This window comes from Plasmodium malariae (assembly GCF_900090045.1).
Source record: "Plasmodium malariae genome assembly, chromosome: 8".
NCBI classification, from domain to species: domain Eukaryota; phylum Apicomplexa; class Aconoidasida; order Haemosporida; family Plasmodiidae; genus Plasmodium; species Plasmodium malariae.
Genome location: NC_041782.1, coordinates 2,310,625 through 2,323,984, shown reverse-complemented (window position 1 = coordinate 2,323,984; position 13,360 = coordinate 2,310,625). Strand labels below are relative to the sequence as shown.

The following is a 13,360-nucleotide window of genomic DNA, read 5'->3' as shown; positions in this document are numbered from 1 at the left end:
AAGTATATAACATAATAAGTAAATTATGAGAACAAAATAAATAAAAATTAACATATGATACCTTTTGAAAATATATACAATACTATTATTTTTTTTTATTCAATGTAAAACAAAGTTTTATTATAAGTTTTATTTTTTTTTCTAAAGAAACTTCATTAAGAAAACATACTTTTATTCGCATTTTTATTTTGCACTTAAACAAGTTATATTAATATTAGCATAATAAAATAATTTATTTATGTAGCAAAACAAAGGCATAGTATGCGAACCAGCAAGTTATACAAACAAAAAAACAAAAAATAAAATGAAATTATATAAAATATAAATGTAATATGTAACATATAAAATATTTATTTTCTCTTATGCATAAAATTGACAGAAAATAAATCTTCTTTCCTTTTATATTAATATATACAATATATCTTCTAATATTGTTCTCTTAATTTTCATGTGTTGTAACTTTATTAAAACATTCTAATAATCAACTTATTCCCGAATTGCAATATTTTATACGTTTTTATTTTTAAAACACTGAATGTTTTATATATATATATATTATATATGTATTTAAAAAAATAAGAAAACATTCTCTAATATTTTCTTAATTTACTGATATAATAAATTATATTTTAGTTCATTTATCATTAAACAAAAGAAAATGTATAAAAAGGATTAAATAATCCATACATATTGTGCCTCATAATAATGTTCGTTTTAAATATTTATTTAGTTTCTATGAAAAATTAAATAAATATTGCAAATATATTTTCAAAATTTAATATTAAACTATATTTGAATTATGCTAATTGCCTTTTAATTATCTTCAAAATAATATTTTTATTATGCGGGAAAAATAAAAATGTTTTTATTCTTCTTTTTAAGCGAATGAACATATTAAAATTTTTATTAAAAATGATTGATCTGATTAGTTCATTTTATTCATATGCGCATTGATGTACAACATAATATATAATATGTGAACTGTAATAATGAAACAAAAAAAACAATATCGACTTACAGTTTATTGTGGTCATTAATAGAGGTAATTAATTTGTATTTCCGTTAAATATAGGTTACCTAAATAGTGGAATTATAAGTAAAATAAATTTTCTAAGTGAAATTTTTTATCATTAAAAAAAGTTTATTTGTTTGTTTTTCTTTTCTTTTTTTCTTAATATTTCTCTTTTTAATTACATTTTTATAATTTTTATAATATGAACTCGGTTAATTATGGTAATGCGCATATATAGAGTAGAAGATATAGTTTTAATGGGGTGATGATTATATTCACGAATAGAAAAATAACTTCTAAAGAAGGAAATTTTGTAATTTTGATGGAATACCATATTTAGATATATATAAATATTTAAAAGTATAAAAATGCTTGAAAACAAAAATATATGATAGGGCATTACAATTTTTTATTTTTTATATTAAAATTTATATTTTCAATTAAAGAAAATTAGATAATAACAATTAATTACTTATGTACATATATATATATAGAGAGAATAAATTTTCTCTATAATACATTCTTTCTCTTTTACTATTTACCATTATACCGCATAAATGTTAATGTTATTTCGATTTTAATGAACAATATTAATGTAATAAAAACGATACAGTTATAATTTATTTTATAAAATAAATTAGTGTAACATTTCTTTAAGAAATATGTAAATGGATGTAATTACTAATAATAAAAAGAAAATGCTCGAAATGAGCTAATTGTAAATATGTCGTCATTATTTATACGTAAATATATATATATATATACAGTTTTAATTATATAATCCTAGTATATACATTGTAAGAGGGAATTCAAATTATAGAAATGGAAGCTGTCAATTATGTATATTTTCATTTTTAGCTGAAATAATGATAATTATACTATATTAAATTATCACTTTTCACATGTAACATGAGAAAAATAAATCCTTATAAGAAATATTTTAGTACATGAATAATTCATTTTATAATTTCAATTTTCAGGAAAAAATTTTTAAGGATTCAAAACCGTATAATATATATAAAGAATTGGAAGATAAAGTTAAAGGTGTGACAGATGGTCAATATTGTAGTGAATTTGAAGGGATAAAATCCAGTCAAAAAAATAATTATATTACACTTTGTAAAAAAGTATCTAAACTTTTAAAATATGTGTTTGATCAGGGTAATTCAGGGAAACGTAAAGAATATTGTTCACATTATATATACTGGGTATATCATGAAATATGGAAATTGTTTAAAAGCGATCAAAAAGCGAGTGATATGGGCATTATTGACAAATTTAATAAATTACAGAGTACTCTTTTCTATAACTACAATAAACACGATTGTTCGTATGGATATATTCTCAAGAGCTACGAGGAAATAGATTATAAAATCGAAAAGAAATATTTGTATGATTATTTTAAAAACTATAACACTATTAAAAGTAGTAAACAATGTAGTAATGTCGGAGGTAGTGAATATAGAGCATACCTTGAAGCTATCAAAAAACTGTATCATGTAGAGTATAATTTTTGTTGTTGGACAGGTTTAACACAATGTCCAGATTATATTTTGAATTGTGATAATAAGTTTGATCCAAGTAAATTATTATCCGCGTTAGGACCTAAAGGTAGCGAAAGATGTGAGGGTCTAAAAAGTATTAAAGCTATATTCAAAGATGAAAAATCAGATTCTGAGGAGTTCGAGAAAGAATTTATGAGCGCAATTAATTATGGTGCATGCTATAGTCCGAAAAAAGGCACATTAGAAGTAGGAGTTGATAAAAAACCAGTTTGTATTTTATACTCAAAATTTGTTTCTTTACCCGGTAATGAGCCTATATCTAGAAGCAATGCAAAGGAAGCGACTGTTAGTAGGCCCTCTGCAGATAATGCAAATTCAATATCGAGTGCAGATCCAGGAAAAGATGTTCAAGGTGATGGAAAAGGAAACGGAGGAGAACCTAGTGCTACCGATGTAAAAAAAGAAATACCATCTAGTAAACTCACACGTAACTCATATAAGTGGAGCTTTAAACAAGGAGGAAAACTAGATTGTCAAAGTAGAAATAAAAATGAAGATAGCATGCGACTTTGCGGTTATATGGATGAATTGGTTGAAGGAAATTTTGCTACACAAATAGAAGGTACTGGGGCATACAAAGTGCAGGCTGGAAGGTCATGGACAGAAGATGATTTAAAACCAGCACGAGAAAGAGTGTGGAAAAGGAGATCAGCTAATAAATCAAATATATTAAACAACATTTTTTTCCGTATTTCTACGGCAGTTACTCTAGTAATGGGAATCATTTTTATATTTTACCTTTTTTTTAAAGTAAATACAAAATTATTTTATGCTGTATGTATACATTATTAGTTACCATTTATAATACATTTTTCTTAAAATATTGTAATTGTGAAATAAACAAATTATACATGTTTTTTACTTTCATTTATATATTAGTTTACTCCCTTCGGATCACGTTTACGTAGACATAGAAAAAGACAACAAAGGTATAGGCTTGATTTCACCGATTCAAGTACACACAAACGACCAAGGCGCTTCTTAAAACGTACTTATAGACATTCTGACAGGAGGAGATTTAACGTAGTAAATATAGAAGATGAGCTTCATTCATCAAATGATTTACGGAATATCAACTGACATATATCAAAGATATTAAGAAGCCCACAAAATTGGATTATATAATCATTTCTATTAAGTAGAAATGATAAAGATCAAAGAATAAAAAGAGGAGCATAAATAAAATATAGACACTTTTATTTTTAACTTTTTATATATATTTTTTTATTTGTACTTTTATAATAATTTATTTTTTCTAATTTTTTGTCAAATACTTTTTTTGTATTTATTTAATTTTTTTTTTTAATGAATTTAATTTGAACATGCAATAATATTTGTTTTATATATGGAAAAAATAACTAAAACATTCCTATCTAATAATAGTTTAAGATTCTAATGTTCCACAATTCAAAAGTGTATATTGAAAAGGCATTTTTATTTTATTTAATTATACTCATGGAATTGTACCCTGACTTCCTATTATGTATTCTTAAAGCATAACACATTTGAGATATATTATAGTTATATTTAAAGTAAAAATAAATTTCAATTTATTGAATTTATATGGAACTAGTAATTTAGCCCTTAAATTAGCACAATGTATCGTTAGTATAAGAAATTTATGTAACTCGTGAAATAAAAACCTACTGTTTTTTTTTTTTTTTTTTTTTACAAAAAAATATACTTATCAAATTACGATTAAATATTATATAATAATCAGTACTCAAACTACTTGGTTTTTCAATAAAAAGTATATATTCATATTTAACCAAATCATTTGAATTAAATAACATTGCATCTGTTGAACACAGTTTTTATATATATAATGCAAATATTATATACATAGAGCAGAAGAAATATTAAAAGTGTTGCTGTATTTTTTTATTGGTAATATATATTAAGTATTAGAGTAGTACATAGAAACTCTATAAAAATAAACTAAAAAAAGATCATCATTAAAAATTTTAATACAGTTATTTGTATCAAATAAAACGAAAAAAAAAGCAAATATAATAATTCAAAATTTAATCCAATGTGCCCAAAAAATTATGTAATATTTTATTCCATGATATAAACATAAGTGCAATTTTAGGTCTAATTTTATTAGAAATTATTATAATAAAAACTGTTTTATCATTTAAACTCTGAATATTCAGAGAAAGGAATTTTAACTCATATTAGCACAGAAAAAAAACATATATAAAATAATAAGCAAAAACGAAAGAATAAAAGAGGAAAAAAAAAAAATTATTAACCCTCATATTTTAACAATACAAAAAGTGCATAATAATACCATTTTACGTATATATATATTACTTATATATTTTTCCTAAGTTAGAAAATTGTTTCCTATGGATAAATTATAAAACCATATATATATGTTAATTTAGGATCCTCCCACATACAACTAAAAAAACAAGTAGAAAGATACATTCATTGCATATGTTTACAAACATACCAGTAATTGTAACCTTCCATTAAAATATATATTTAATTTTGTGTAAATACGTCAGTATGATTAAGATATCTTGAAGAAATTACTTTGTATACATAGAACATATAGCACAGAAAAAGTTTTAATAGTTTCAAATGCAATATTATATAAGGAAAATAAAATAAGAATTACTTTTCATAACTTTTCATATTTTTTTTTTAAACAATATATTTCAATTAGTATAGGAGTTGTTACAATAGAAATAAATGATACACTTAAAATTATACAACTTAATTATGCGTTAATTATTTTAGGATTCAGTAATTATTAGTGAATATAGGAAAAACAAAAAATCGTATTTAAATGTATTTTCATATAATAATTTACATCTATAGATTACTCTATTTTTATATTATTTATAATCGGAAATATATTTTTAGCGCGTTAAAAAATTAAAATAAAATTTGATTTCCTTTTTTTGCAACTTTTTAAAACAATTTGGCTCAACCTTTTTCGTAACATTATTTTTATGGAAACATTTCAAAGTATACTTTTCAATCAAATAAATAAATGTATATATATATATATATATATATATATATATATATATATATATATATATATATGTGCATGTATCCCTTTATCTATTTTGAACTCTGCTTCCATCCTATAATACTACGGAAAAAGAAACATGACAATATTGAAAGATGTAAAGAGCGATCTCGGTCGTGAACATCAGAACCCACGTATATCAATTTGAAACATAGGCTATTACATATATCCTGTAATTCTTGATTACCAGTTTAAACGTAAAATAACATTTAACTGAAAAATAGTTATAATATAACTATAAGCAAACGTGCAAATTCTGTCATATCTGTACTTGAGATTAATGAAGAAAAACATGAAAAGTGACACATAGAGGGCACAAAAAATAAAAAAATATATATGGAATAATTAATAATTAAGAAGTTATTAAAATGTATAATTTATATAGCTTTAAATATATCGACTATATTGTAAAAGGAACAGTATTTAAAAATAAGAAATTCTTATAAAATTTCATACAATAACATTCATAAATATATATATTAAGTCAAGTATCATTCTTTGAACGATAGAAAATGTTGAAATATATATATAATAGTAAGCATTTAAGATATTCTGCACAACGAAGGAATAAGAGGTATATGTGTATTAAGTATCACCACCTAAAAAGATAGAATACCCTAAATTGACTAAAATTCTAGGAATAATTCAAAAAATATTATAAAGAAATAAAGATAAGAATATGAGCAAAAAGAACTTGCGCAAAAGCTTAACAAAATAATTAAGAGGAAGAGAAAGGTTAAAATATGTAATACAATAATATTGTAAAGTAAATATCAGTTTCATATGATCTTTCCTTATTGATCACCCAAATACATAAAAAAAAAAAAATTGTTTACTCACCTATACTTATATACAATTATGTATAAATGTACAGCAAAAATAAACCTAGTAATGTATGATTTTAATAATTTTAATTAATCCATAATGGAAGAATTTAAATTATTTATTATTTATCCCTTTATAAGGTCAAAATGATTTATTAAGGAGTAATATATTTTTATTATTTTAGGAAATTTTTATTATCTTATAATAAATAAAAAATCAAAGAAAAAAATTTTCATTTTAATAATATATTGCAAAAATGATGTATATAATTTTATATAATAATTTATTTATTATTCGTAAAGCTTACTCATTTTTTTTATTTTTTTTGTTAGTTAATAATCTAATTATGATAGTTCTAATATATTTAATAGTATCCATTTTTCTATCATGATACAAGTTAATTTCTTATATAATGTAAAATAACTAATAATTCAATCATAAAGTACATTTAGAGTGTCATTAAATTATGTATGTATAATTTTTTATAACAATTTTAAAATATATAAAATTATTATTTTTTATTAATTTATCATTTTTTTTTTAATTATATCATCCTATTTCTAGTCGCTTGAATAAAGAAAAAAAAATTTTATATGTCCAAATTTTTATTTTTAATACTATTTCTTATATTACTAAAAATTTTGAACTTCTGTTAAATGCAATTAAATCTAATATCATATAGTAAAATTACGTATAATAGTGTTAAAAAAAGTATAAGATTAATTTATCTTATATAAGATAATAAAAGTAAACTATCTTAAGTTGTATATTTTTGATCTCAAAAAAAAAATTAAGCACTTTTGATTAAAAAATATATATTTATAATATTGCATTACTACATTTAAATTAAATTCTATTAAATCATTATTATTATTTATATTTTTTGTTATATTAATGTATTGCTCATTGTCAAACATTTATACTATAATTACTCTTTTAGTTTGAACAATTATTTTTATTCTGTTGTAAAATGTATACCTTTGTAATTATTCTAGAATAATTATTCAAGCCTTAAATAAATTATTTATTTTCATAGTACCATTAAACTAATGCACATAGTATAAGTAAAAATTTACATAAATAAAAGAAAAAAATTATTTAAAAGTAAATGAAACACACAAAAGTTAAAAGTTATTTTGTCACATAAAAAATATCTTTATTCAATAATTCCATTTAATTATAAATTTCCTATTTGAAAAATAGTTTACATCTTATCATTCCTAAATTGCTCCCATACGTCATTATCTTATAACCAGAAAAATATTAAAATTCCATGTTATGCAGTATACTTATCTCCATACAAGTTGTACAAACTTCTTAATTATTTTTTTTAAAATATATACAAAAAAAAAAGAAATATGAAGACAGAATCTAAAAGAAAAATTATAAAGAATTATACGCGACACATACTAGAAAATCAAACAGAAATACACAGAATTTAATATATATCATTACTAAATCCTTCATCTTTAGAATATAAATAGGAATTAGAAGAAAACCATATAAAACATATAAATCTACATCAAGGGATTTACCCAAAAGTAATTATGATTTCTATTCAATATTAACCAACCAATATATACGATTCTACTAATATGTATGCTTATGCCACAACATTTCATGCGACAAAGAAAAAGTAAGACACAATAATAAAAAAAAAAATACAACTTAAAATGAGAAAAAATGTAAAAGTAATATAAAAGCATCGAATGAAGATTCATCAAAGAATACGCCATATAATAAACAAGATTAGCAAAATAATTCTTATATATTTGAAACAAAAAAATATTCATGTTTGGAAAAAAAAATATTCAAATAAATTAATTATCTAGATTTTCTCAACGAATATGTGGCAATTAGTAACAAGATTTACAAAAAAATAATACTTAAAAAATACGGATTAAGAATTATTTTACTTGTATTATTGTTCTTGTTTTTATTAATAATATCCACAATAGAGTTAACATCACATTTCATATATAAGAAAATGTGATTGTTGAATTTTGCATGGTCTAATACTCAAATAACAGAATTAGATAAGAGAATATTGTCAACCACATTAGAAAAGTTAAAAGATAGTTTTCCATGGATATGAAGGTCTTAGATGTATATCCCACTAACGCCAAAATTTCTTTTCTAGGACAATCAATTGACCTACTAATATATATCTTTTCTTTCACTGTATTAGGTATCATACTTATATTAAAGTTTTTTTACGATCATATGTTAAAAATATAAAAAAATTAAGTTCACTAAAAGATAATATACATAGTAAGGAATATATATATATTCCTAAAGAATTTCCAAATATATAGTAATAGATATAATATTTTTATTCTTAATAAACATAATCATAATTTCTTAAATTCTCTATATATCCCAATATATATATGGCATTTTTGACACACAGCAATGAAACAATATATTCTTAGTTTTTTCGTGAATTTGAACGTTTTAATGTCCTTTAATTTGTAATATAAAAAATTGTTTCAACTTGACTAAATATTAACAATTCGTACACACATATTTTTAAGCATAGTTCCATTTAAAAAACACACATATATATATATATATATACGTTAAATTAGCATATGTCATCACACAACATATATAATTATTAAAGTAAAATATATATATTCTACCAAAAAATTGTTTCTTTTCTTTTTTCTCTTATTACTGTCTAAAATGATAATTTGTTTAGTCTATTAAGAAAATATATTATTAGTTTTGAATCAAAAATAAAAGTATCTTATTTTGTATTCAATGAAAAGAAGTGAATATAATTCGTTATATTGATATATATATATATATATATATATATATATATATATATATATATATATATATTTTAGTTATATATTAAATTTAATATTCTGTAAGTTGTATTCTATGTGGAACATGATATAAAGTGTATTAATTTAAATACCTTTTTCACGGACATCCCTATTTTTGTATATGATATAAGTATATATAAATGCATATTAATAAATTATTCTTATTAATTATTAATTATTAATTATTTATAATTCTTATATGAATTATGAATTATATATCCTTACAAACATTTAAGATTTCAAATAAATAACTACTTAATTATTCATATTAATTGTGTTGTAAATTAAATTTTTAATAAACGAATTAAATATGTATAATAACCTAAGTATATAAATACAAGAAATATAAACATTTTATTCTTTCAAAGATTAAATTAACAAATAAAATACGGTTATATATTAAAAAATATTTTGTTTAAATTGTTTTCTCTTTTTGTTTTAGTTTTTTTCATAGTGATATATTGCTCAAGTTGTATTATATAACTATAAATATAAAAATTTTCATTTAACATATTAATAAAAAGGTACATTTTTCTAAAATGATACAATGATAAAGAGATAATTATTTCTATATATATTCTAATTTTAGTTTGTCCATAAATATATTGTGTAATATGTTAGCACTTTAAAGATGTACAAAAATATATGTTATTTATATTTAGCATTATTAATTATCTCTATTCTAATAATAATTTTAAAAAAAATAAAATACGTGAAAAAAAGAATTATCTTTTTATAGATAATATATAAATACTTATCATTTTATTTCTTTTGGATAAGTATATTTTATTTTTAAAAAGTAAATATTTTTTTAAATGCTTAATTAAATAAATATAATTTGTAAGTTTTTGTCTACAGCATTTTATTGAGTAGTTTTCAAATATTAAATATTATTTTTCATATATTCAAATGAAAATTATAATATGAATGTATGTTCTGGTTATTTCCTTCACATACTCTTTAAATATAATCGTTAAATAGGTGAAATAACGTATCCATATTTTTTCCTTTGTAACTGTCCACATATAATGCACAGAAAATGAGGCAAGTACATATGAACAAAATCAGCATAGAGAAATTAAAAGTATTGCTAATTAAAATATTAATAGCACATTTAAAATTATTCTTACTATTCATATGTCTTCTGAATATATATTATTAATTAGAAAAAATAAATTAATTGAATATGAGTATTTTTCTTATAGAAATAGCATTATAAATTAATCTTAATATAGAATTATAATTTTTAAAAATCATAGCAGAAAAATAAAAAGTTAGATTTTACGCATCCTTACATTATATATTATTTTCATAGAATAAATAATATGCTAAAATTTTAATTTTTCATAATTATATTATAGCCTATAAAAAAATACCCATGTTTACGCAATAAGCAATGTAATTGCTATATATAACAGAACAAAATTCACAAAAAAAAAATTTCTTCCTCTATTATTATATTTCAGTAAATAATATATTTTAGGAATATTAATTTATTGAAATATATCTTTATAAAATGAGAATTATTTAAAGGATAACCTTTTTAAAATTAGCAATTATATTTTTAATATGAAGAGCAATATATAATATATATATTCTCTACATTCTGCATGCTATGTAAACTAAATATTTGTGTATAATAATAAACCGTATATTTTTTTTTTGTTTAATATCAATAAGATTAATACGTAATCTATTTAATCAATTATTTAGAGTAAATAATTGCATAATATTTTTTCAATATTTATAAATAAATATATATTATTTTTTTTTAATGAATGTTATTTATTTTTTTTTTTTTATAACATTAACGTTAAAAATTTTTTAAATATTTTTAAAGATTCATTCCTTGTATATACCGTAAAATACATAGTAATTATATATATTTTATAAAGTATTTATAAACCAATAAAAAAAAAGTTTTTTTTAAATAAATATAACATCCCTTAAAATTAGCAGCAATATATATTATTATTAATATTTCCCTTAATATATATGTATATGAATGATCTATGCAATGGAACAAAAAATTAATTCCTTCTTATTTTATAAAATTTCTGCGTTTATGATTTTAAGTTGGATATGTCATTTTTATTGTGATACAGTATAATAATGTTATATATGGATTTCTGTAAATTTTATATTTTTCGTGTTTTATTTTTTTTTAATAATTTTTACTATTATTAGATTATTTATTGTGTGAAATACTATATATTAACATAATTTTTTTAGAGAACTGTTAACAAATTTTTGGATGAGAATTGGACACCATGTATAAGGTTAGATACAAGAAATTATCGTTTACTAGCAAAATATAAACAGAATAAGGATTCAAATAATTTAGGTTTGAAAGGGGATAAACCATTTAGTGGAGAGGCGTACAAAGAAACAAACAAACTATATAATAGAAGTCCATTAAATAAGGCGCAGTACTATACAGAAGTTATAGATTATGATAATGGGATGTTTGATGGTAAACACTTCCATTTTGAAAAAAAATTAATTAAGAAAAAAGACTACGATATTTTACTTGAAAAACAAAGGAGAATTTGTGATATAGACTTAAAAAAAATAAAATTTAGAAAATACAGGTATGGAGCTTTTATGATTTTCCTTTTTTTCTTGTTCGCAATTGGATTGCCAATATTACAACAATTTAAATACTTGAAATCTGCAGGAGATTCGCTTAAAAGTGCATTGTCATTGAGTGAAGTATGGACAGCAGTAGAAAGTGTCTTGAAGGGAGCGAAAGAATATTTTTTCTTAATATCATTTGGGATATTAATGGTTATATTATCTGTCATACTTCTAATATCGTTATATAAGCTCTTAATAAATAATGAAAAATATAATAAAATTAAGTTAATGTCTGAATTAAATGAATAATTAGAAATAAACATTTTTATGTAAGGAAGTTATCAACAATAACTAATATATATAATATTTTTACGGAATACATTCTTATAAAACATACTTATAACTTTTATTATTTTATAAACACATGTAGTATAATTTTTCTTTTTAATACAGAAGAAAAAAAAAGTTAAATTAATCATTTTTTCGTTAATATGAATGTTATGATATTTTTAAAATTTTATTTTATATTATTTTTTCACTTTAATTGCATATTATGGTTTAATATATATAATATTCCTATTTCAATAGGATCTTATAAAAAATATAGTTTTGTGAACTAAAATTAACATATAAAAGGACAATACAAATCATTGTATACGAATAATGCCTTAGCTATATTCGAACTAATAATTGTACTTCATGTTTTTATATTTTTGTAGAATACAAGGATTTTATTTGTTCATCTTATGGTAAAAATTCATAATTATCTTTAAAATGATAATAAATATGACTTTTTTAGATTTTAATTAAACAAAGTAAATGTATATTATTACTTTGACGTATAAAAACAAATTTTATTTACCTTAATAAATAACTGTTAATATTTATTTTATAAAATAATAATTATGAGAAATGTGTTATAATCTATATATGTTGTAACATACATTATAATATATTCTTATTTCTCTTTTTTGAAAATCATATATCATATTTTATAAATATATTAAAACATAATGTCCCTATAAAATGTGTATTATTTATAATTTTTTAATAAATTCAGACTACAAAATCTTTAGAACTAAACGAATAATTAAAGCCTTTAAATGTTTTATTAATGTTCATAATTACGCGGTTAATTTCCTACTGAAAATTTAAAAATGTACGATATATATATTATTCTTTTTTTTTTTTTTTAGTTCATTAAAAGTATAAAATAATGAATTATATATTATCATATATGAGGAAATAATATATTTAAAATGCTTCCTTTTTTATCTTAGTTTTTTCAAAACAGTTCAATTCTAAGAACGTGTTATATATATATAAATATAAAAATTTTCTTTTAAGGTAACGAAATTACATATAACGTTTCATAAAATTATATAAATATATGTATACAAATATTTATATATATGTTATAATTTTTCCTAAGGTTTATATATATATTATATAGAGTGTTAATACCGATTTGAAGATGTATAAATATATGTATAGCTTATAC

The 13,360-nt window shown here is 20.4% G+C and overlaps 2 protein-coding genes and 1 pseudogene across 2 annotated transcripts, besides 1 other annotated feature; all 3 read left to right on the top strand.

Moving 5' to 3' along the window:
- Positions 1 to 1,834: 1,834 nt before the first annotated feature.
- PmUG01_08056100 (PIR protein) lies at positions 1,835 to 3,657 on the top strand (the record flags this gene model as incomplete). Its single annotated transcript, XM_029004731.1, has 3 exons — positions 1,835 to 1,852; positions 1,993 to 3,327; positions 3,457 to 3,657. The coding sequence occupies 3 exons, from the start codon at positions 1,835 to 1,837 to the stop codon at positions 3,655 to 3,657; spliced, it is 1,554 nt and encodes a 517-aa protein (XP_028861391.1).
- A 4,301-nt stretch (positions 3,658 to 7,958) lies between these two features.
- Positions 7,959 to 8,708, top strand: PmUG01_08056000 (annotated as a pseudogene).
- Positions 7,959 to 8,708: a sequence feature (Plasmodium exported protein, unknown function, pseudogene).
- Positions 8,709 to 11,299: 2,591 nt separating this feature from the next.
- Positions 11,300 to 12,168, top strand: PmUG01_08055900 (fam-m protein; the record flags this gene model as incomplete). Its single annotated transcript, XM_029004730.1, has 2 exons — positions 11,300 to 11,386; positions 11,515 to 12,168. The coding sequence occupies 2 exons, from the start codon at positions 11,300 to 11,302 to the stop codon at positions 12,166 to 12,168; spliced, it is 741 nt and encodes a 246-aa protein (XP_028861390.1).
- Between the last annotated feature and the right edge of the window lie 1,192 nt (positions 12,169 to 13,360).